At 37.6% G+C, this 22192-nt stretch overlaps 1 protein-coding gene across 2 annotated transcripts; it reads left to right on the top strand.

The window, feature by feature from the left end:
• The first annotated feature begins 1520 nt into the window (after positions 1–1520).
• On the top strand, positions 1521–22061 carry LOC129280962 (uncharacterized). 2 transcript variants are annotated; one of them, XM_054916952.2, is made up of 7 exons: positions 1521–1633; positions 4440–4573; positions 10192–10365; positions 11643–11777; positions 13912–14051; positions 17894–18017; positions 19739–21264. In XM_054916952.2, exons 2-7 carry the CDS (start codon positions 4441–4443, stop codon positions 20971–20973), a joined length of 1941 nt encoding a protein of 646 aa, XP_054772927.2. In that variant the 5' UTR covers positions 1521–1633; position 4440; the 3' UTR covers positions 20974–21264. The 2 variants fall into 2 exon arrangements, with proteins under 2 accessions (XP_054772927.2, XP_054772926.2); XM_054916951.2 differs by lacking the exon at positions 17894–18017 and adding an exon at positions 18748–18871 and having other exon boundaries at positions 1523–1633; positions 19739–22061.
• The last annotated feature ends 131 nt before the right edge of the window (positions 22062–22192 follow it).

Genomic DNA, 22192 nt, shown 5'->3' with positions numbered 1-22192 from the left:
AAAAATGGAGACGGACAGACGAGCTTAAAACAAATAATCCACAAATATAAAAATAAAGCGAATAAGCGACAACAAACATTAGAGAAAATAGTTCAAATAATAATAATTACAGTGATAAAAAAATAATAACAAAAAAATAAATATAAAAATACTTACAAAATTATAGTAGGGAGGGAAAAGTGGCAAAGGAAAAAAAGGGGGAGATAAGGGAAGTGCAACTAAAAACTGAAAATGAAAAGAGGAACATGGCAGGTGCACAGATCATATTGTATTGTGTCATGTGGTAGTGTCGGTTTTTTTTTAGAATAAGTAATGTTTTACAAATTTATTGGTAATTAAAGGTTAATTTATTTCATAGTTTTTAGTTTAGGTTATGTGCTAGCTTGACTTGTTGGTGTGGAGTATTGAGAAATTAGCATCTTCTTAAGTTTGCTTTTAAAATATTAAGGCTGGGAGATTCTTTAAAGTCGTTGGGCAGGGAATTCCAATACACTGGTCCAAAAAAAAGATAAAAGAGTTTTTTGCTAATATAGTACGGGTTGGGGGTAGGTGATAACAGTTACGTTGTCTCGTTGGGTAATCGTGTATAGAGAAGTTTTTACAGAACAAATTTATTTTAAAAAATACACTGATACAGCGGTACTTTTCAAGGGCAAGGAAAAACAAACCTCGCTTAACAACAAATATAGATGTGTAAAAATCTAAAATTCAAAAGCTTAAAATAATAACATTTTAAGGCAAGAATCGATTGTATCGACAAATAACATGCCTACCTAACGGTACACTGATTTACAAAAGACTAGTTTATAAAAAAATGGAATGAAAAAAAAAATTCTTGAACTTCGACATCATGACTTTACAAAATTTTGAAAGATTCTTTAGGTGCTAAGTTTAATATTAACTTAGCTAATTAAAACTGAATGACATTATTTAGGCCTAAGGTCTACATACTTCTTATGCTCATGAAAGAAAAATAGAACATAGGGCTTACTAAAACACCATAAAATTCATCACCCTGAACTTGTATAGGTTGCACAATGAACAATGTTTTTTAAGAGGTTGATCAGATGAATAATGATATTTAGAGATTGGAAGTTGTGATGACCACATTGAAATTTACACAAAGATATCTATCTCCTATACCTCCATGAACTTCAACAATATTTTTTTTCTAAAACTGTTTCTTGTTTAGTAACTTTAAATTCAAAACAAAAATAATGTATATTAACTTCCTCAGATTATTTATGTTTTATTTTATTGATTTACCGTTTCACAGTTATACAGTTTCACGTTTCAGAGTTATCACAAATCTAGGGGTGGGGATTCCTAATTGTTCCACTCCTATTTTCTATTGGCGAAAAAAAAGCATGCATACAAGTAGAGAACATGAGATAATATTTTGTACGTCTTTGCTCGATCGCGACACAAAATAATTTGGCCGAGGGGGCACTGAACTTTTTGATGAATATTCATTATCATGAGCTCCCACAATCCAATATTTTGTTTTGGATGACGTCATTTCAGACGACCCCTGGAAGTACGGTATGTCGCGATAACTTCTGCTGTCTACTGCAAAATCCTTCATATTTTTCCGAATACTGCTCTGCCGCCGGTGATATCCATACCTGGAAAAGTAAGAATAATAGTTTTTCCAACGTTCTACGTTCATTTATTAGGGTTGCATTAAGTTTTAATGTGATAAATTATTGTCTGCCCAGATGTAAACAACTGGATGTCGCATCCCCATCCTTGCACTGCACTTCCCAACAATTGCATAGCCATTGCGATTGCACTGTGTGGAGCTTGTTGAAGAAGCTGATTGAGCTGCATAGCATAGTGCACACATATCACACACTGCACTGGATACTGCAAACAATCAGCTGATCCGGGACAGTGGGATGGTATTCTGAAAAATAGGCCTACAATCATTTAATCAAAAAAAATAAAAATCAGGTGTAATTCCATAGTAAAAATGTTGAATATTAATCATTAATGATAATGGAATGCCATAAAAAATTGAATTTAAAAAGATATGGTACCGGTACTATCGTATCAGACAATAACTGAATAAGCATAATAATAATTAGATCAAAACTAAATCCAATCATTGAATCATTGAGGCAGCGTAGCTCAGTCGGTTAGAGTGCATGTTTCGGATAAGATCGTAGATCTCAACGTGAGGGGTTCGAGCCCCACTATGTAGTCACTCGTGCCGAAACGCGCCTAACAAAAAAGTCTGATGCTATAGCATTGTGTGTTAGCGTGCCTCACCACTTTATTTCAGTGCAGGTGTGAATGCAGTTGGAAAACACGCCGTCCATCGGAAAGGACCCAAATGTTGGTCCTGTGTATAGGAGAGGTACAACCTATGCACGTTAAAACCAATACACTATTCGTCAAAGAGTAGGGTGTTCACCCGGTGTATTGCACCCGCCGGTCCCGGCAAAATCCAGGTCAAGTACTAGACCAAAAGCTTCAGTCTCTGTATTTTGGTTGTTCCGCTGAACTACGTTGGCTCCACTCACCATACATAGACTGAAGGGGATGGGGCCCCGTACCTACAGCCAACGTATAGTGAACTAGCGTTTTATAGATCGCGATTTAAAACTGTTTTTTAAGCAAAATTGAAAGTTTCATGGTTTCCATTATCAGGGAAATATATATAACTTAAGTAATTGCATACCTTGGGCCGGAGTTATTGAAAAAAATCCTCTGGATGATTGAGAAATCTGTCATCTAAGACATTTTCACCTGACCTGACGGTTTTTCTTGCAAGTTGCCATCTTGAATGACGTCATTGTCGTTATTAACTTAATGTCTCGAATCGATATATCGCGATTATAACTAGTACTCGTACTAGTATAACTAGTACTAGTATAACTAGTATCGTTTATCTTCGGTTTCGTTCGCATATGGAGCAGATCGTATAATATCGAAAGCAATATCGATATCACATTCGTGATTGTTGACGTTCGTTTGTAAATATTTTATAGTTTGGCTGCCATTTTGACCATTTTTATCGTGTTCAACCCAATTAAACATCGGTAAAGTATATTTTTCATGCCTTTTTCATCTATATCGTTTAAAGTATTTAAATGTTGGAATATCATCAATTAAAAGTTTGTTGTTTATACATCCTTAGATTGTAAATTCGATGTGTAAAATTACATCAAACTTTGGACTGTGAATTGACAAAAGGGAGGGAATGAGAACACATGCGAGCCCACACGTACACCCTACCGTCGGTAAATGGGGATATCAGTAAAATGTCAGAAATTGTTGAATAAATCCCCAGAAACGACGGTTATTCCTGTCTAGTCAAGTACCTGATGCGTTTATGCCCAGGAGGGCCCTGCATCGTATATATCCAGATCCAGGTCAAGTAAAAATCATGTTTATTTCTGTAGAACAAATGTTGAAAAATGTCATAAAGAATAGAATTGAAAAAATTATGGTAAACGGAAATTATTTACTTACTACCAGAAGCTTTTTTTGGTCAAAAATCGGATGCAGTTTCCAAAATCGGACGCGTAGGGTTATCGGTGCGCCGCAATCAATTTTGGCGATTTAAGTCATGCTCTGGATCCCAAAATTATTGCTTTATTGTTAATGAAATAATCTATTTTAGCTGCGCAAATGCCGATTTTAATTATTACTATCAATAATTTTGATATAGAAATTGGTAAATAATGATAATTTACTTACTAAACGGACCTCTTTCGGCTCTGAACATTGGACGTCTTCGCTCAGCTGCGCGCGACTTCGTTCTGAAAACGAGCGCGCGCGCGTCAACAGCACGCATTACCAATTCAATCGGCGTATATGTCCGATGTTTGGGATCGTGCCATATTTGGAAGGGTGTCAAATTTCCCGCCGTAGGGAACCCCCACAGCGGCCATTGCAGATTTTCTTTGCGATACATGTAGATCGAACATTTGTGATCTCAGCGTCGATATGTCTGGCGGAAGTCACTTCCCCCTTACAAGATTTTTTTGGTCATCGATCTTTTGGAGTCCATAATTAGCGAGGGTCATAAGAATCTCTGGAAGTCAAAATCATGGATTTTACCCCCGGGAATATTTTTTTTGAGCAGCAACTTGGATCTACTGTGTGTGCAGTTCAAAAGCAGGTACATGTATGTTCATGTATCTCATATGCATGCAAGTCCCCTGTCAGTGCAGGTCCCTGTAGTTGTGGGGAGGGAGTTGAAGTCAATTACATCCGATATTTGGAACCGTCCGATATTTGGGGAGTTTACTCTACTTACAATAAAAAGGTCTGCATTTCTGTAAATTGGAAATCCATTTCCGGCAGGCAGATATTCTACGTAAAGTAAAATTAAACTTGTAAATAGATATGATGATAACCATTCTGCATGTGACCAAATGATTTTCGAAATCTGACTTTTCTTCTTTGTATTTTGTGTGTTTATATGACAGGATGGGTGGAGCAGTTAGTGCAGGGGTCAACAATGACCACTTGGTGGACAACCTCAGAGATGCAGATTACATCAAATCAAACCTTGTCGAAGATGTCTTCAGAGCTGTCGACAGAGGCGATTACTACATTGCAGGTTAGTGTTTGATAGTGTAGCAACTAAATTCAATTTTTAAATCATTTTATTGGCAAAGTCTAAAGCATAAAGCAATTAATGGTTAGAGAAATACATGTACATGTACAGTATATACAACGGTTGTTTTCCTGAACCACGAGAAATAGATTGTTTTTTTTTTGTTGGGGGGGGGGCTTTCTTGCCCCACCAATTTCCTGGGGTTAAACTTAGCCCACCTCGGTTTTAGACTACATATCGGCCTACATATTACCACAGTACATGTAGATGCACTGTAAGTACAGTCGAGTAATATCTGACCCTGCCAAAGAACAGGGGGGGAAGAGTTCCTTTTGCGACAGCCACCCTAATTCTAACCCTACTCCTAACCCTATTAAACCCTAATATTTGGGGTTTTTTTCACTTTGGGTGGCTGTCACAAAAGGAAGTATTCCAAACAGGGTTAGTTTATTGGCTTATTATGGTGCTAAGTGCTGTTAGTGAAACTTTAGTCTGAAACCAAATTTGGTTAATGAAAAATCGAGGATAAGAATAGTTCAATTATAGACAATGTGGCAGCGACAAAATTGTTCAATATTCATGAGCTGTGTGAATGTAGTGTTGGGTCAAGACAGTCTGAAATTAAAAAAGAAAAGATAATACAGGATTAAGAGAGACCAGGGGTTAGGATGTTCTTACAGGGTTAAAAAAAATTGTCTGAAAATCCTTTTAGTTTATTCAATGGGGAGATGAATACAGATCCCAGAATCATGGAAATTTTTTGAAGTAACTGGAATGGGATTCAGTTTAACCAACTTTGTCCCAGAAGATGCGCAAGGGTTGTTAGTAAATAGTCACTGAACGGCGAGGTTAAACATTTATTGCAGTCACGTAGTGATGAAATTCGGGGGGGGGGGGGGGGGGTTGAAATTGACCTCCTCCCAAATATAGTAAAGGTTAAATTTAAAGTACAAAGACAGCATTTATACATCTTTTTATTAAAAATGAAATCCTTGTCCAAAATGACATAGAAATTGACATAAAAATCATTAAAATAACTTATGCAAAAGCTGAGATATATAATTTTTACAAAAAATGGATGGGGTCAGCAATCTTTTTTGCCCCCAATTTTTTTTTGGGCGACATCCCCTCAATGTTTGACCGATTTTTTTCTGAAAAAGGTGTCAAAATGCTCAGGAGCACAAACTGCGTCTATGGAGCTGGTCGTCTCTGCGATTTGAAACATTGACATTTTGTTTCACCCTGTATAGCCCACCACTGCATGTATTTCTAGTCTTTTATTCAACAACTTCACTAAAATTTTGATAGTATGATGAAGATTAATGTACTCTTTCAATTATTAGGTATTTTTTAATAATTTGTACTTTTTCGAAGACCAATGAAGACCAGTCTTATTTTGGCTATTCACAGAGACCCTTCCCTGGTGGCTTGCTGTTGGTTTATGGCGGGTCACATTTTTTCTTCTACCATTTATAACCTTTTCTTACAGTTTGATTTATACATGTACATACGTACACCTGTGCAATATGTAAAACATCAATCAATATACAGAACTTGTCTTGTACATGCATGTACAGTAATTGTGTGTGACATCTGTTTTGCTTGAACAGCCTTTAAACGTGTAAAGAGGAAATAATGTTTAAAGATACATGTACATGTAGTTGTTTTTGAAGTGTCACTTTCCATCTTGTGTTTGTGAATTGGCTCTTTTTTTATAGGAAGCCCAAATATAGATACATGTACACTGTACAGTGTACATATTTCACATGGCCAATAATGGACTTTTTTTTTTTATGCCTGTCTTCATACAGCTTTATAATATTATGCTGTAGGCCTATTTAAAAATAATATTTTGTTCAATTATGTGAAATTATCAGCAAATACAGTTCTGGGATTTACTAGGGGGTCTGTTATATTTTTATTCTATTTTTTTAAAGCAGCTTTCCACAAAAGTTATCACCACTATATGTCAGGGGGGGGGTGATAAGCCCCCCTCCCCTATTAGTACAGTTAATTATTTTGAGTTTTGGTATAGTAAAATGGTGTTACATTTCAAAATGGATTCAACACTTGTGACAGATTTCTTGTTGGCTGTGGATATAGATCAGGTGGGTTTACTCTGAATGAGATGAAGCTCGAGGTGACGGGTTAGGGCTGAGTGAGCTTGAAAGGCTAGAATGTCAATGATTAACATATCTTTTATTAAAGGGTCAGAGTACATCCATACTGAGACCAGTAGATTTCAAGTACATATATTATAATCTTACTGCTTGCTTTAAGATTTGTTGTCTGCTCGAAATTATAAATTAATTCTTGCTTATTTTCCCGGGGGGGGGGGGGGGGGGCCACTTACATTGACGAGTGGATACCATGCGCGACCAAAAAAACACGTAAAAAGGATGTCTTTTTCAAGATAGGGCACGTTAAATGTATGTACGTAACGTGATAAGGGTGTCAAAAACACAAAAATATTGAAAAAAGGGTATCTATTTCGCTCTGAAAAATATACGTGTTTATGGTCAAATATGCGGGGATGATAAAACAAAATAAAAATGTTTTATAAAGGATGTCCTTTTTGCCCCAACACTACGTGTTTAGAGTCCGATTTGCCATGTTTGCGCGAGGTGTGGAAGGTGGGGCCGTACTAAACCAAAATAATGGTGTGTAAAGGTAAAACCGACGACCGACGGACCCGTGACATAACAATGAAATATCGCTGTACTTGTTTAGGGGTTCATTTCAGGGAATACTTGCCAATCTTGAGTATCGTTTTGTTCCAATACTTGTTAAGGGGTGCATTTTCAGAATATGGAAAATACATCGCTGTACTTGTTTAGGGGCTCAGTTCTGGGAATAGTATTTGTTTCCAATACTTGTTAAGGGTAGGGTTTCACACGCCAATACTTGTTAAGGGGTGCATTTTCAGAATATGGAAAATATGTGTTTAGGGTGCTTTTCAAGGCCCTGTGGTCGCGCATGGTATCCACTCATCAATGGAATTGGCCCCTCCGGGTCATTTTCAAACATAAAATGAAAAAATATGATTTGGCTTATAAAAGTAAATAAGATACTAAAATCTCTCTACAGAAACATGCATACATGTATATGTTTACAAAGCCAGAAATTCCCAACACAATTAATCAATTTTAAACGTAATACAAGTATTGCAAAACTAATATAAGGATACATGTACATGTAGATGATTACTGATTCAATGTTAGGGACACACCATTAGATATCCAGGGAGGGGGGAAGTTTGGATTGATGAGAAAAAAGAAAATCCTTCTTTGAGTAATTTTTTTTTCCTTAGTCCATTCAGACAAGTTTTTTTTTGCCCCTTTCAGATGATTTGTCAGTGGACAAGTTTTTTTTTGTTGGAAAAACTTCCAGCCCCCCTGGATATCTAATGGTGCGTCCCTTACAAAGGTGGGATCAAATGTGTGTCAATCAACAGAATGAAATCATACTAAACCAGCAGAATGTTGGCAGAATAATTGGAGGGTGACCTTCTTCCTTTGTTAGGGTACAATGGGGTGCATTTGTATACGTACACAAACATTCACATTTAATGACATTGATTGGTATGGTGGGGCATATGTATGTACACAAACCCTTAATACTATTTAACAACACCAGGAGGCATGATAGTTCAGTTGGTAGAGCGGGAGCTTCGGATTCTGGTGACCCGGGTTCGATTCCCATCAGTGCACTAGTGCCCTTTGGTATTTAAGGCATTAATCATTACCAGGTCCCTTGTAGAGGACCTTACGATGTCGGTCCTCTGGTTGCTTGCTTACAAGCATTCATGCTTTCTTATATAGCAATCCAGGTAAAAAAATCATCATCACTAACTTTTGCACATATGATTGCCATGTTGCAATTAGTCACTCAATTTGATATTGTCATTTGCTATGTAACACATTAATAATTCAGAGATTACAAAAAAATAGGGCCTAAAATAAATTTCATCATGATCATATAGATCTGAATATTCCAAATCCATTTATTGGAAAATAGAAATAAAATTAAAAATAACACCCGGCTTCACCTTGGGCTTACAAACACAAAGCAGATCGACTGATTGTGAAAATAGTGTCACTTATTACCTCAAGCTTCTGTATGTACAAGCTCTGTTTGTGTTGGGAAAGGTCAAGAAAATCATGAATGCATTCATTATATTCCACCCCACACTTTAATCTACTCCATGGCTAGAGAATGCTCATGAAAATACATTTTTGGGGGTCTTCATCTGTCCTAGTATAAACTCCTAAAGATATTAGGAAGCATATACAATGGATTCTGATCTATTGCGGCGGGGGGGGGGGGGGATGCAGAAAGAGATGGATCCATTTCTTGAGGAAAATTTTATTTTGACAAGCAAAAATGATAAAGAAAAACTAGTGTTCTCGCTTTGCTGCCAAAAAGACTGGATTGTTGCCTACTCCCGAAGAGGAAATGGTCTTCACTCCAGAAAAGTACCAAGTTCATGATAAAAAAAAAAAGATCCACAGCCAAGAAAAAAGGGAAAGAAAGGAATAGACTTTAATACAAATGTGAAATCATTTTCTGGGCTTTGTTGTGTTAACTTTGTCACAAAATTAGATTTTCATGTGAAAAAGATCATTAACTATACTTTTACCGTTCATGACTGTTGAGGAAATTATTTCCAGTACTCCATATTCTGCCTCCTCAATTTGTTTTTAATAAATTCCTAGCACCACTCTTCATAAATTCAAAATGATTGACACACATACACCTCTATGTGTTAAGTGTATTTGCTTACAAGTCCAGTCATGCATTAGGATGGGCAACTTTTACTAGAAGCTTTAAAAAAACGCCTCAAGAAAAGATGATGGGGGTGCCGGGGGGGGGGGGGAGGGGGGGGGGCTTGTCTGCAATTTTGTTTAAATCTATACTTCTATATGTAGGTTATTACCGATGAAATACATTTTTTTCATTTATTGTTCTTTCTTTTAAAGTGCTTCAATTTTGGTGTCAGTGTTGATAGTGGTATTGCGAGAGAGTGAATGATAATAGCATGTGGTAATGAAGTGAATTCTTAATTATAAAGCACTCTCCTCATATTAAATTGGTATGGTTGATGTTTCTCCCAAAACCTGGTCCCTGTTGAATAAAATTTACTTTTATAGTAACTTTGCCATCCAATGGTATCTTTCACACAATGCTTGATCTTGATTGGCTGTTCAGCATTGTTGTCATGGTATTTACCATTGAATGGCAAAGATACCTTGATTGTAATTGTTGCATAAAACAAAAACTCTGGCAAATTTTTAGCCAGAGTTTTTTATGTGTAAGTTTCAATGGCATAATTTTGTTTGCCAGAGTTTTTTTTTTTTTTTGCCAGGGTTATTGTTTAATGCAAAGGTTTCACGCAACAGTTCCCAGGGGATCAAGCATTTCATGAAAGGACTAATTGGTTGTTTTATCCGAAAGTTACCTTAGCAACAGTGCATCTCAGCCAATCAAAATCAACAGTTGTCAGATCTGACAACCTCTCGGACAGACAAAAATGTTGATGAAACGCTCCCCCCGCTGTCCAAAACGAACTCGAATCATCAACACCAACTTGAAATCACACCCATTTTTGTTTCTATGTTAAGGGCACAAGGACAGTGCTTACAAGGATCTAGCCTGGAAGCATGGCAACATCCACCTGTCGGCTCCTTGTATCTACTCAGAGGTGATGGAGGCTCTCAAGCTGGAGCCGGGACTCTCCTTCTTAAACCTCGGCAGCGGGACAGGCTACCTGAGCACCATGGTGGGCCTGGTCATAGGTGAGTTCTGTTATAAGCTACTGAAATCCTTGCATCCGATTGGATGAGAGCAAATTTGTTGGTGATTGACCATTGCCAAGATGTTTTACAAAATGCTCTCCTCATGCACTGAACAATTTGATGGACCTGCATGTAGTTGTTCATAAAACCGATCTCGGGAGTGTCTCGAAAGTCAATTTTTATTTGACTGGATGATTTGTACAAGCTTCTGAAATCTTGAATTACATGTACCGTATGGGCACTAGTATTCAACCCGGCATAATTCAAAGATTTGGACAAATTCCGCCAAATATTTAGAAAAAGGGAATTTATCTTAATTTCATACCTTTGTTATTTCCAGTGTAATCTGTTGTCGGTATTTTTTTTATCAGTCTGTCGACTGTATGCGCGGAGGATCAAATTATGCGGCGATGACCTTTTGCACTGAAATGCACTAGTATTCAACCTAGTGAAGATAGATGGCTAATTTCAAAATGGTTTAGATTGCTAAATTAGATCTAGATTTATGTAAGTCTCTGGCTTTGATTAATTCCCTGTTTGGTCTCATCTCAATTGGTCTAGTCCATTGTCAGATGGGACAAGGACAGATTGAAAGACAGGGCCATCTTTCATCGCTAGGTTGAATACTAGTGCCGACGGATTGAATACTAGTGCCAAAAACCATCGCCGTATAATTCGATCGCCCGCGCACACAGTCGACGGGTTGAAGAAAAAAATAACGGAAAAAGAATAACCAGCATTTGCTCTTGGAAATAAGATGGGTCTGAAATTCAGGTTTATTCTATATTTCTATATATTTGAGGAAACTCTCCAAACGGGTTGAATACTAGTGCCCTTACGGTACATGCAAGCGTAATCAGAGCATGACATCTGCTTAAACAGTTGCTTCAACTACAGTCCCTGTAGGTCTTGTTCAACCATGGATTTAAAACTGACATTTTGTGAAGTATTGACATACATTTATTGTCATTGGGATGATCTTCAATTTTAGTATGAATTTGATTTATTTTTCCACTTCTTGTAAGATGACCATCAAGGGACTCTCATAAAGAATGTAAATATATTGTGGTGAGTTGTCATGGTGACTACCGTTGAAACCTTGATCTTGATTGGCTGCTAAACCATGTTACCTGTAGCTACCATGATTGAGTTACCATCAATATGAAATGGACCATGGATCTCTAACCAATATTGCCTACATTTCCTTCATAAATCTTCATATATTTTCAACATTTTAGGACTACAGTCATATTTTCCTTTGTTTTTCATTCTTCTAGGTTCAAATGGTGTAAACCATGGTATAGAGATCCACCAGGATGTGATAGACTATGCCAACGAACGTCTGCAACTCTTCCTCAGTAGATCTCCATCCGTTGATCAGTATGAGTTCTGTCAACCACTCTATATAAAAGGTGAGTTCTAGATACCTCCACTCCTTTAATACATGGGGCAAGTAATGAATTGATGTAGAGGTTCAGGCCCTTTGTCAAGTCTTTTGGATGGTGACTTAAAGGTCGGTCTGAGATGTTAATAATCATATCTAATTGATTCACGTCTGTAAAAACTAAATTACTCACAGACACTCCGTCCCCATGGGTCAGGTCCTTTAAGGGAGTTACAGCAATTTTCTTCAAAAACCACTTTTTCTGTATCAAAAAGGAAGATGATTGTGATTGAAAACAAACCTGGTGGGTGTTTCATAAAGCTGTTCGTAAGTTAAGAGCGACTTTAAGAACGACTGGTGATCCTTTCTTGTGGTAAATGGTATATTCATTGGCGATGGTTTAGCGCATAAGAAATGATCACCAGTCGTTCTTAAAGTCGCTCTTAACTTACGAACAGCTTTATGAAACGGCCCCCTGATGTGTTTATTCAGGCATCGTTAAGTCTGAGCCACTTTGATAAATTAATTGGTGATTAAGATGATGATGATGATGGTGATGATGGTGATGGTGACGACGATGATGATGATGATGATGATGGTGAGAATGATGATGGTGATGATGATGATGGTGATAATGGCAATGGTGACGGCGATGATGGTGGTGATGATGATGATGATGATGGTGATGATGGTGATAATGATGATGGTGATGCTGATGGTGATGGTGATGATGATGATGGTGATGATGATGATGATGATGATGATGATGGTGATGATGATGATGATGATGATGATGATGGTGTTGATGATGATGATGATGATGGTGATGATGATGATGATGATGATGATGATGATGATGATGATGATGATGATGATGGTGATGATGATGATGATGATGGTGGTGATGATGATGATGATGATGATGATGATGATGATGATGATGATGATGATGATGATGATGGCGATGATGATGGTAATAATGGGGATGATGATGAAGATGATGATGACGATCATCATGTTGATGGTGATTATAATGATGGTTATGATGGTGGTAATGAGGATGATGGTGATGATGATGATAATGATGATGATGAATGTGGTGGCGATGATGAAGATCAATATACAAATAGTGAATAGGCATGAGTGCGATGGTGCGAGATTTTGCATGAGGTGAAAGAAGGATCTCTAGAGCATCTCTTTCTTTCACCAAATTTTTACTGAGCGCAATGAATTAAATCATATAGTGACGTCACCTCCTAAAGCCGTGCAACGGTACATTTTGGATGGTACATTTTGGATGTACGTCTTGCGTGCAACGGTACCAATGTTTGACATTCAGCCTCCCATTTGCTCGCGTACAACAAGCTAAGTAGGCGTTGTACAATATACAAATAGCGAAAAGGCATGAGTGCGATGGTGCGAGATTTTGCATGAGGTGAAAGAAAGTGGCTCTATTAATGCCTCGTTGAATAAAGCATCTCTTTCTTTTACCAAATGCAAAATCTCGCACCATTGCACAAATAAGAATATTCGCTATTTGTGTTGTACAACGCCTCGGAATTTAGCGAAAATATGAAAAACAAGAGTTTTTCCCTGCAGTAATTTATGAAAAGGGAGTAAAAAATTGAAAGCGAAAAGCAAAATCCCACAAGCGCACATGACCTTGGGCAGCATTGCGCATTTAGCCAGCAGGCTTATACGCGTATTGCACCTTCATTTCACTGAGCGCAATAAATTAAATCATGTTGTGACGTCACCTCCTAAAGCTGTGCAACGGTACAGTTTGGACGGTACATTTTGGATGGTACATATTGGGTGCAACGGTACGAATGTTTGACATTCAGCCTCCCATTTGCTCGCGTACAACAAGCTAAGTAGGCGTTGTACAATGATAATGATTACATGATGATGATAGCATTGATGATGATGATAACCCCAACGGCGACGATGATAATGATGATGGTACATTGATGATGATTATGATGGTGATGATGATCCTGATGGTGATGATGATGATGATGATGATGATGATGATGATGATTGAGATGATGGTGATGGTTACAATGATGATAATGGAGATGATGATGATGATGACAACGCCGATGATTACCGTACTTCAATCCCTTTAAGATAATATGATCTGTATTCTTCATCTTCTTCAGGAAACTGTCTTTTGCTGAGCTCTGCTTGCCGGAGCTATGACAGGGTGTACTGTGGTGCAGCGTGTCCTCCTGAGCATGAGAATTACATGAAGAATCTACTCAAAGAAGGCGGAGTCCTTGTAATGCCTTTAGAAGATCAGGTAGGTCCTATCACTTTCCTTGATTCTTGGTCCACCTATCCTATCCCTCTAAATATTATATTTGAGCTCTCATTTCATCTCTCTCCTCTTTATTACCCCCTCTTTATAGACACCGTTCTCACTACCTTCCTAAAACTAGTTTACTAGAAACTAGTTTTATAGTGGAAACTAGTTACACGTGTAGTGAGAACGGTCGAAACGATCTTGGAAGCGATCTTCCAAACCGGTTCAGAAAACCACCTCGCGATGTAGTTTTCAAGATCGCTTTGCCTCGCTAAACTGGTTTTAGCGTAAGTGAGGACACAACAGTTCTTCGGGAAGCGATCTTCACACATTTTGAGCGACAGGTGTAGAATGCCTATGCTGCAGTTTCGAATTTCGCGCGAAATGTGTCACCCAACTGAGAGCGTTTCCATAGCAACAAGATTGCTTTACCTGAAGTGATTTTGAAAACCACTTTCGTGTGATCAAGTGGGAACGCTAGCAAAGCGATCTTCCAAACTGGTTTCCTGAATCGGTTTCCAGTAACTTAGTTTTAGAAAGTGTAATGAGAACAGCCTTTTTCTCTCTTCTTTTTCTTTCCCAGTCTCTCTCCATCCTTCTCCCTTTCTATTTACATGTATCTTTTGCTTTTATCCCTTTTCTTCCCACTCTATCGCTCTTTCTGTCTTACCCTTTTTTTGTTGAAATCTAAAATATCTTGTTGTATTTGCAAAGCTGAAAAGTGAGCAATCCATTTGAAGATCTATATAGTTCAGCTAATTGACACATGTACTCTAAATTATTACATTTAATATCACAGTAATTGAAATGACAGAATAGATAATATCTTTCTGTTTCATATCTTGATATACTGTACCTCGTAATGGACTATTCGCAACTCATTGTAGTTCACTGCAAGATTTTTCCTCGGTGTAGTAATCTGACCAATGTATATTAGACTTTTAATTTGAGAAATTACTTTTTCGAGCTTTCACTTTCATTGTGAAACATTTTATAGCTCTTAATGGTAACAATAATAATTTCATAATAATCATTTTTTCCAGCACCCTATGATCTGTATGATAAACAATATTAATTACATGTTTTTATGCTACAGGGCTATTGGATATCAGCAATGCATGTACAAATAGACTGTACATATAGGCCTACAGTTGAGGCCAAAAGTTTACATACACCCATGGAATTCAGTGAAATTTGTTCGCTTGCCAAACATCATAAAATTTACTATATCTTCAGAAATATAAATACTACCAAGATGAATTTGGTATCAAATGAAAGAGCGTAAATATTACGCCCTTTCACATGATTGGAATGCCGTTGGGATGATATATTTCAGGTGGAATTTTCTTTGAAGAAAAAAATAATATTCATGCCAAATGTATTCTATTGTTTATTATATTTTCAAACATTGCTTCATAGAAATATGTAAAAGTAAAATCTATGATTTATATAACATTTTCTATCATGATATGTCACCACTGAACAAAAAAGTGTAATCTGAAATGTTTGTGTTGAGAAGTAACTAGCACAAATATGAAATGCTTTTTGTCAAGTTTTTATTTTTAATTTGTCTAAAATATGAAGATTTTTTTGGGGAAAAACTTACACCTGAATATTTTTCAGTTCCTGATGACAAAGCAATGTGATGAAGGGGCATGACATACTCATTTGTTTGATATCAAATTTGTCATGATAGCACAAATATTTTATAAAATACAGTAAATTTTAAGGTGTTTGGCAAGTGTCAACTTTTCTTTGAATTTCCTGGGTGTATGTAAACTTCTGGCCCCAATTGTATATTGATAACAATGGAGGGTTTCTTTCTCAGGCAGGAATTAAAAATGCGAACATTTGAATTTGAATGTCATTTTTTATTCCTGCTTTTCCCCGACAGTGTTTCCCAAAGCTCTTCATAAGTTGCGCACAACTTTATGAATGACTGGTGTTCTTCCGTGGGTGCTAGAGCACATTCCCAATCATTTTGGTTCCCATCGGCTACAATTGAAATCCGATATTTGCAGATAAAAGTTCCGGGCCCTGGTGCATAAAAGTTACTATTATAGTAACTTTGCCATCCAATGGTAACTTTCATGGAATCCTTGATTTTCATTGGCTGATGATCAGTTTTACCATGGTAGTTACCATTGAAAGGCAAAGTTACCATTATAGCAACTTTTATGCAACATGTCCAGATAACAAGAGTCTGGACAGAAAATTCAATATATTCAAAAGTTGAGTAGGGTTTCTTCCGAAGTTCACTCATTATGGTAGAACATAAATTTTGATTATGATGAAAATAATATTACATAAATATATATATATAGCACACTTCCATCTAATAGAAGGTGAAAGCGCTTCAGAGCAAATTAACAATGACAATTGTCAATAACAACAAGAAATAGGCATTACATAACAGGTTTTAAAGCAGTGTAAAAACTTGATGTCTGTCAGAAAGCTCTCTCATACAGGTACGTCATTAGGTTGCACAATAAAGGTTCACTAGTTGTGCTTGAAGTCATGCTTAAAGTGGTGCGTAACTTTGAACAGTTTTATGAAATGGCCCCAGTCACATGACCATTATTTTTAAATTAAATGGTAATACATGTACATGTAGAGTGTGTTCAATGTTGCTTACCAATTTGAACGGCAATATGAAACGTGATTACAAAACGTGGATATAATGAGAAACAAAGGATGTGTTCAATGTCCTCCATTCCTGGTGGGTGTTTCATAAAGCTGTTCGTAAAGTTAAGAGTGACTTTAAGAACAACTGGTGATCCTTTCTTGTGGTAAATGGTATTGAATTGGTGATGTTTAAGTGCTTAAGAAGGGTTCACCAGTCGTTCTTAAAGTTGCTCTTATCTTAAGAACAGCTTTATGAAACGGCCCCCTGGTCATAAAAGTAAACGTCTTTCAAATCAGGATTCCGAGGAACATTTGAAAGTGGAAAAAGATGCGTTTGTCAACGCGATCAGCTCAAATTTTACGGCCTTGAGCATTGCGAATGCGACATTGAACACAATTGAGTTTTGAAACATCTTTAAATTTGCTCTCGCAGTGTAAGCCTACACAAACAGGTGCCAGAACTGACCTTTTTTGTGATGGGTCAAACTGCGCATTAAAGCTGTGCTAACGAAAGCGGGAAATTTAAGGACGATCAACATGTAAACGGCTTTATATTTTCAACAATGAACACCGCTGATCGTGTTTGCGTTCAGTATTTTGTAATTGAGTTTTCAATCATGATTCACGTTGCTGTTTAAGTGTGAAAATTGACATTAAACACGACCTAAGAGGGGAAATCAAAGTTGGTCTCATCTGTATATGGCTGGATAAGAGAAGAAGACAGAAGATCATAACATGTATAACCTTGTTAACTGGACTTGATAATAGTTTTATTGTGACAGTCCTCTCCATAACGCTTCATCAGGCTGAATGGGGGCAATTTGTTGGTCACCCATTTTCAGAAGCACTGAGGAATCTCCTGAATAGCTGAATTGTAAGCTCCGGCTTGGTTGCGAGGTAGGCCCTTCCTCGGTTGAGTGATGGCTGCTCCCTTTTGGAAGATTCCTCAACACTTTCCGAAATTCCCAGACCCCAACGAGGATGAACAACAAATTGCTGTCATAAGTCATTTTGCCTGTACATTTTACCTTGGATATAGGCGTGGAATGTTGCATTAAAACTATAAATAAGCCCAGTTAACGAGTTTTATACTGAGTTCATGATCTGATCTACCTGGATGATTGAGAACATTTACAGAGAAGGAAACAGGAGATTAACCACCCGATTATCTTATCTTTCTGGAATCCGTTTTAATCTACCCACCCATTCTCTAGTTGGTGCAATTCACGCGCACTGGCCAACACACATGGGAAAGCAAAAACCTCCTTTCGGTCTCATTCGCCACTTTGCAAGAACCGGCGCAGATCGAGTACGCAAAATTGGCAGCCGTTGAGCTCCGTAAGTCAAGTGTAGTAATTTTTTATGTGTATCTCATATGTGGTGTACTAGTCATCTTGGCTGATTTTGTCTATGTTGCTTTGATCGTGTTCACCAGCTCACCTAAGTTTATATCACCTGATTACTTTAGATTTTGTGCCAAATAAAGCAAGTGAAATTGATTATGGTTTTTATTCTGCCATTTCAGCGCATAAATGTACATTCATATAAATGTACTCTTTATTGCAATGTTTGCAGTAATTATTACGTTTTCCACAATCTCGGTTTCTGAAAATATCCAAAAGGCAAGTTATGTATTTTCCAAAGCAACAATTTTCTATTCTGTCATTCCAAAAATAAAGATACTGATTTCAAAGTAGCCGAAGTCTTGCGTTCGAAATCAAAATGTTCCTTTATAAAGAGATAAATGGTGTATTAATAATGTGATCATTGTCATCAAATCTTCCTTAAAAAATCAGCCTTGATGCTATACACATTCATTGCTTCATCAGTGGAAAAGGGGAATAACCCTCATCACCATTTTTTGGGCTCTTACATCATTCCCCTTTTCCTCTGATGTGGCAAATGCATCTATATCCTTCTTTTGTAGCCACGGCCAAATTCTCTTTGTTCTTGTTTTCTCCGTCCCTCTTCTCTCTCTCTCTCTCTCCGATGTGATAATCTCGACCCAATCCGGTGTCTCGACACACTCTCCCCCTTGATCAAATGCCCCCAAACACTTTATTAACAGTTGATTCAAATAAGGCGCACGGGGCAGTCTAGCTGGCATACAAAGAATCTGAAAGCTGTTTCCTTTGCTCCCCTTATACTGCCCTCATTGGCAGAAGGGGAGACATTACAAGCCTTCCAACCACGTAAGTTGAGATTGAACCAAAATAGTTGAGTTTAAATTAAAAAAAAAGAAGGAAAATTTTATTTTTACTTTGTTATATTAAAAATATTCCTTGTACCTGATTTACTGTTTTCCACCTTTTTTCATAGGTTAGGAAAAAATATCAGGTACATAAAATATCAATGAAACTTTCAGTGATTTCCAACAATAATAACAATAGTATAATTTTTTTTCAAATTGATTTTTGTTTTAGATTAGTATTTTTAATATAGATCTATCAAAAGTTACAATATATTTTTTTCTAGCAAATATTCATCGAATTATTATTCATTGAATTATAACTTTTCTGTTAATTTTGTGAACTTCCTTCTTCTTTTTTCTGTGAGGAAACAATTTTTTATTTTTTATTCCTGAAAATGTCCTTTATGAAATGTCCTGATATGACCTTTTCAGCATTCTTTTTCTTTTTGTTTTTCACACCACTTGTTTCATTAGAGTTTCCATCTCAAAGATAAGAATTTTCTCTTAAAAAATGTAGTATATGACCTAAATATAGAAATGTACATGTATCTCACTTGTCACGTGTGAAAAGTGTAGTTGAAAATGAACTTGTAGTTGAGGATTCTTGAGGATTTAGTTATATACTGTCCTTGTTTAGAGTAAATTTGTTTCATGTCATTTCACTTATTTCAACTTATTTTGTGTTGTTTTTATTGGAATGCCAGAGAATTTTCTCATTTTGTTGAAATCATTTGTGTCCTGAAAAAGTTGTGTATTGATTTATGTTAGTTAAAATAAACGAATGAGAGAGTGTAGCAAATGTTGTAGTCATCAGGAATACTACAGAGTGGATGTGAAGTTAACCTGTCTTTTCTGTATTTGTCAACAGCCGATGTCCAACCTCGTGTCCTCCAAGATGTCTGCCGTGTTCACATACGTCGCCACTTGAGGGGCATCGTGGAGAAGGAGAACCCTCGCAAACCCCGTCCTGCTAAGGCCCAGCGCAAACCAAGGCCCAACCACTCCCCACCCAGACTCATGCACAATTGCATCATGATACGCAGTGTCAACAACATGCTTGAGCTGGCTGGAGAACTCATGGTGGATGGAGACGAGGATGAGGAGGAGAGGGGAGAGGAGGCCATGGATGAAGGGGCAGATGCCGGGCCCTGGAGTCGACGCAGAGATGCTGGACGACCGCGGGAGGAAGATGGGTTGAACACGCGGAGAGGTCGTAACCGTGCAAGGTTTGAGCGCTTCATGACCAACGCTGCGTTCTTCACCCGACACATGGGCAGCCGTCGGGAGGAGGATGGGGACGAAGAAGTCTGGCATGATGCAGATGATGAGAGAGAAAGATCAGATGATAATGGACATGGTGCTAGACCTAGAGATGACAGAGATAGGTCTGGTGAAGGATCGGGTAAAGATGGGGGTTCACAGAAGTCAGATCCACCCAAAGACATTGATGATAGCGACGATGAAGATGATGACAACCAAAGTCCAAGCAGTGGCCAGAAAGGCAACGGAGCATCAGGTTTTAGCATCAAAAGAGCTTTTAGAAATTCCTTCCCCAAAGAGCGCAAACGGCAACACAATCGGCGGAGCGAGAGCGAACCTAACGAAAAACAACCAGGAAAGTCAACAGACGTCATTGATGAAGTAGAAGAGGACAACGAGCGTCCTGATGAGGCGGTTGGGAGGAAGAATGGAAAGAGCGGTAATGGACTCGGTCACTCACAACCAGCAACTCCTGGCCCCAATGGCTCCAAGATAGAGGACAAGAGCGAAGCACAGAATGCCATGGAGGACAACTCCAATACAGAAGAGCCATCATCAAGGAATCCCACAAATCAACAGATACCAATAGTTGATGACTTAGAAATGGATGACCTTCAAGACGAGGATGAGGAAGACGATCTTCTCAGCGACGCATCATCAAGTAGCGGTATTTCTGATGAAAGCATCTTTCAACGTCTCAAAAGAGAAAAGGAAGAGGAAGAGGAGGCAGCCATGAAGGATAAACCCTTGGAGCCTAGCCACTTATCACTTAAAATCCAGATGCTGCCATTACCCAAGGCACTTGTCAACTATCTTCTTTACCATCGGGAAATCTCAGAATAACTCTTATCATGAGCAGTTTCCTCATGACCCTTTTGGGATGTATACATAATCTCTCATTATAGACACTGCAATTTCTATCCTTCTGAGATAGATGCTATATGCTGTAATGGAGAACAGTGCAGTGCTTGAGGCACTTCTGCACCTCTGGATTTGGACCGTTCTGAGTAAAGTTTTCAAGAGTGAACATTTTTCTGTCCTCTCTTTAAACCTTCATTAATTGATAATCTGGGATTCATTCTTCCCAGCCATGGATGGAGGCATCACAATCAAAGAGCGTGGAAACAATTTTGCCACTGAAAAGATGTGAAACTATCCTGAGTATAGCTGCATTGCTGAGAGATTGACTGTACCTTCTGGCATTATTTGCCACCTAATGAATCAAACACTCTCGTTCTGTAATAAAGGAACTTTATATTGGTCAGAATCTTTTACCAACATGTGGAATAGGTCAGTGGTAGAGTGGTTTTGTCATATTGATAAGATCATTAAATGAAAGAAATGAGTTTGCACGGCACTCTGGTACATCTCTCTGTATTTTTACACGAAGACTTACTGTTGTCGCCAAAATAAGTTAGCTCTTTGCAATGATTTATTCAATTATCGGCTCATACATCTTATTTCATAGCGTGATTTTACATCACAAGAAGGATAGAACCAGCCTAATAACAGACATTGTCAATTGCGAACATGTTCAAGTATTTGTTTGAATGCTTCGCAGTGTGCGGATATATCCTTTTCTGTTTTGAGAATATCACAAACGTTTAAAAGTCAATACTACAAAGATCCAGTAACATTCACAATTCTTTAACACGCTATTACACCATTACATTGTATATGGAGAGAACAATAGGTTCAGTGAACCAAGTGTGTTCTGTGCTTTTATACTGTAATAGTGAGTTAAAGAATTGTCAAGGGTAACATAGATTCGTGGCTGTAATTATTCCTTTCTTTTTCCTATATGCATTTTTATAGAATCATGGGTTGTATCATCGAAGCCCATTGCACACTTTATGATCCGATACAATGCAATTTTTTAATAAATTGCAATTTATATTAAATGTGAAAGTGCTAAGAAGTAAAATTATTTCATTTGAAGTTTGGCAGAATGTAACGATCAACCTAGTCATCATTTTGCTTTGCGGCAAGCCCTGTGGTTGGAGCATAGGCAATTTGTCAAATTTTTTTCCGGCGTCCCCCCTAAAAAATTTTGTTGATAACC

This window comes from Lytechinus pictus, chromosome 17 (assembly GCF_037042905.1).
Source record: "Lytechinus pictus isolate F3 Inbred chromosome 17, Lp3.0, whole genome shotgun sequence".
Taxonomy (NCBI): Eukaryota; Metazoa; Echinodermata; class Echinoidea; order Temnopleuroida; family Toxopneustidae; genus Lytechinus; species Lytechinus pictus.
The sequence above is the reverse complement of the archived record's forward strand: the minus strand, read 5'-3'. Positions and strand labels throughout refer to the sequence as shown.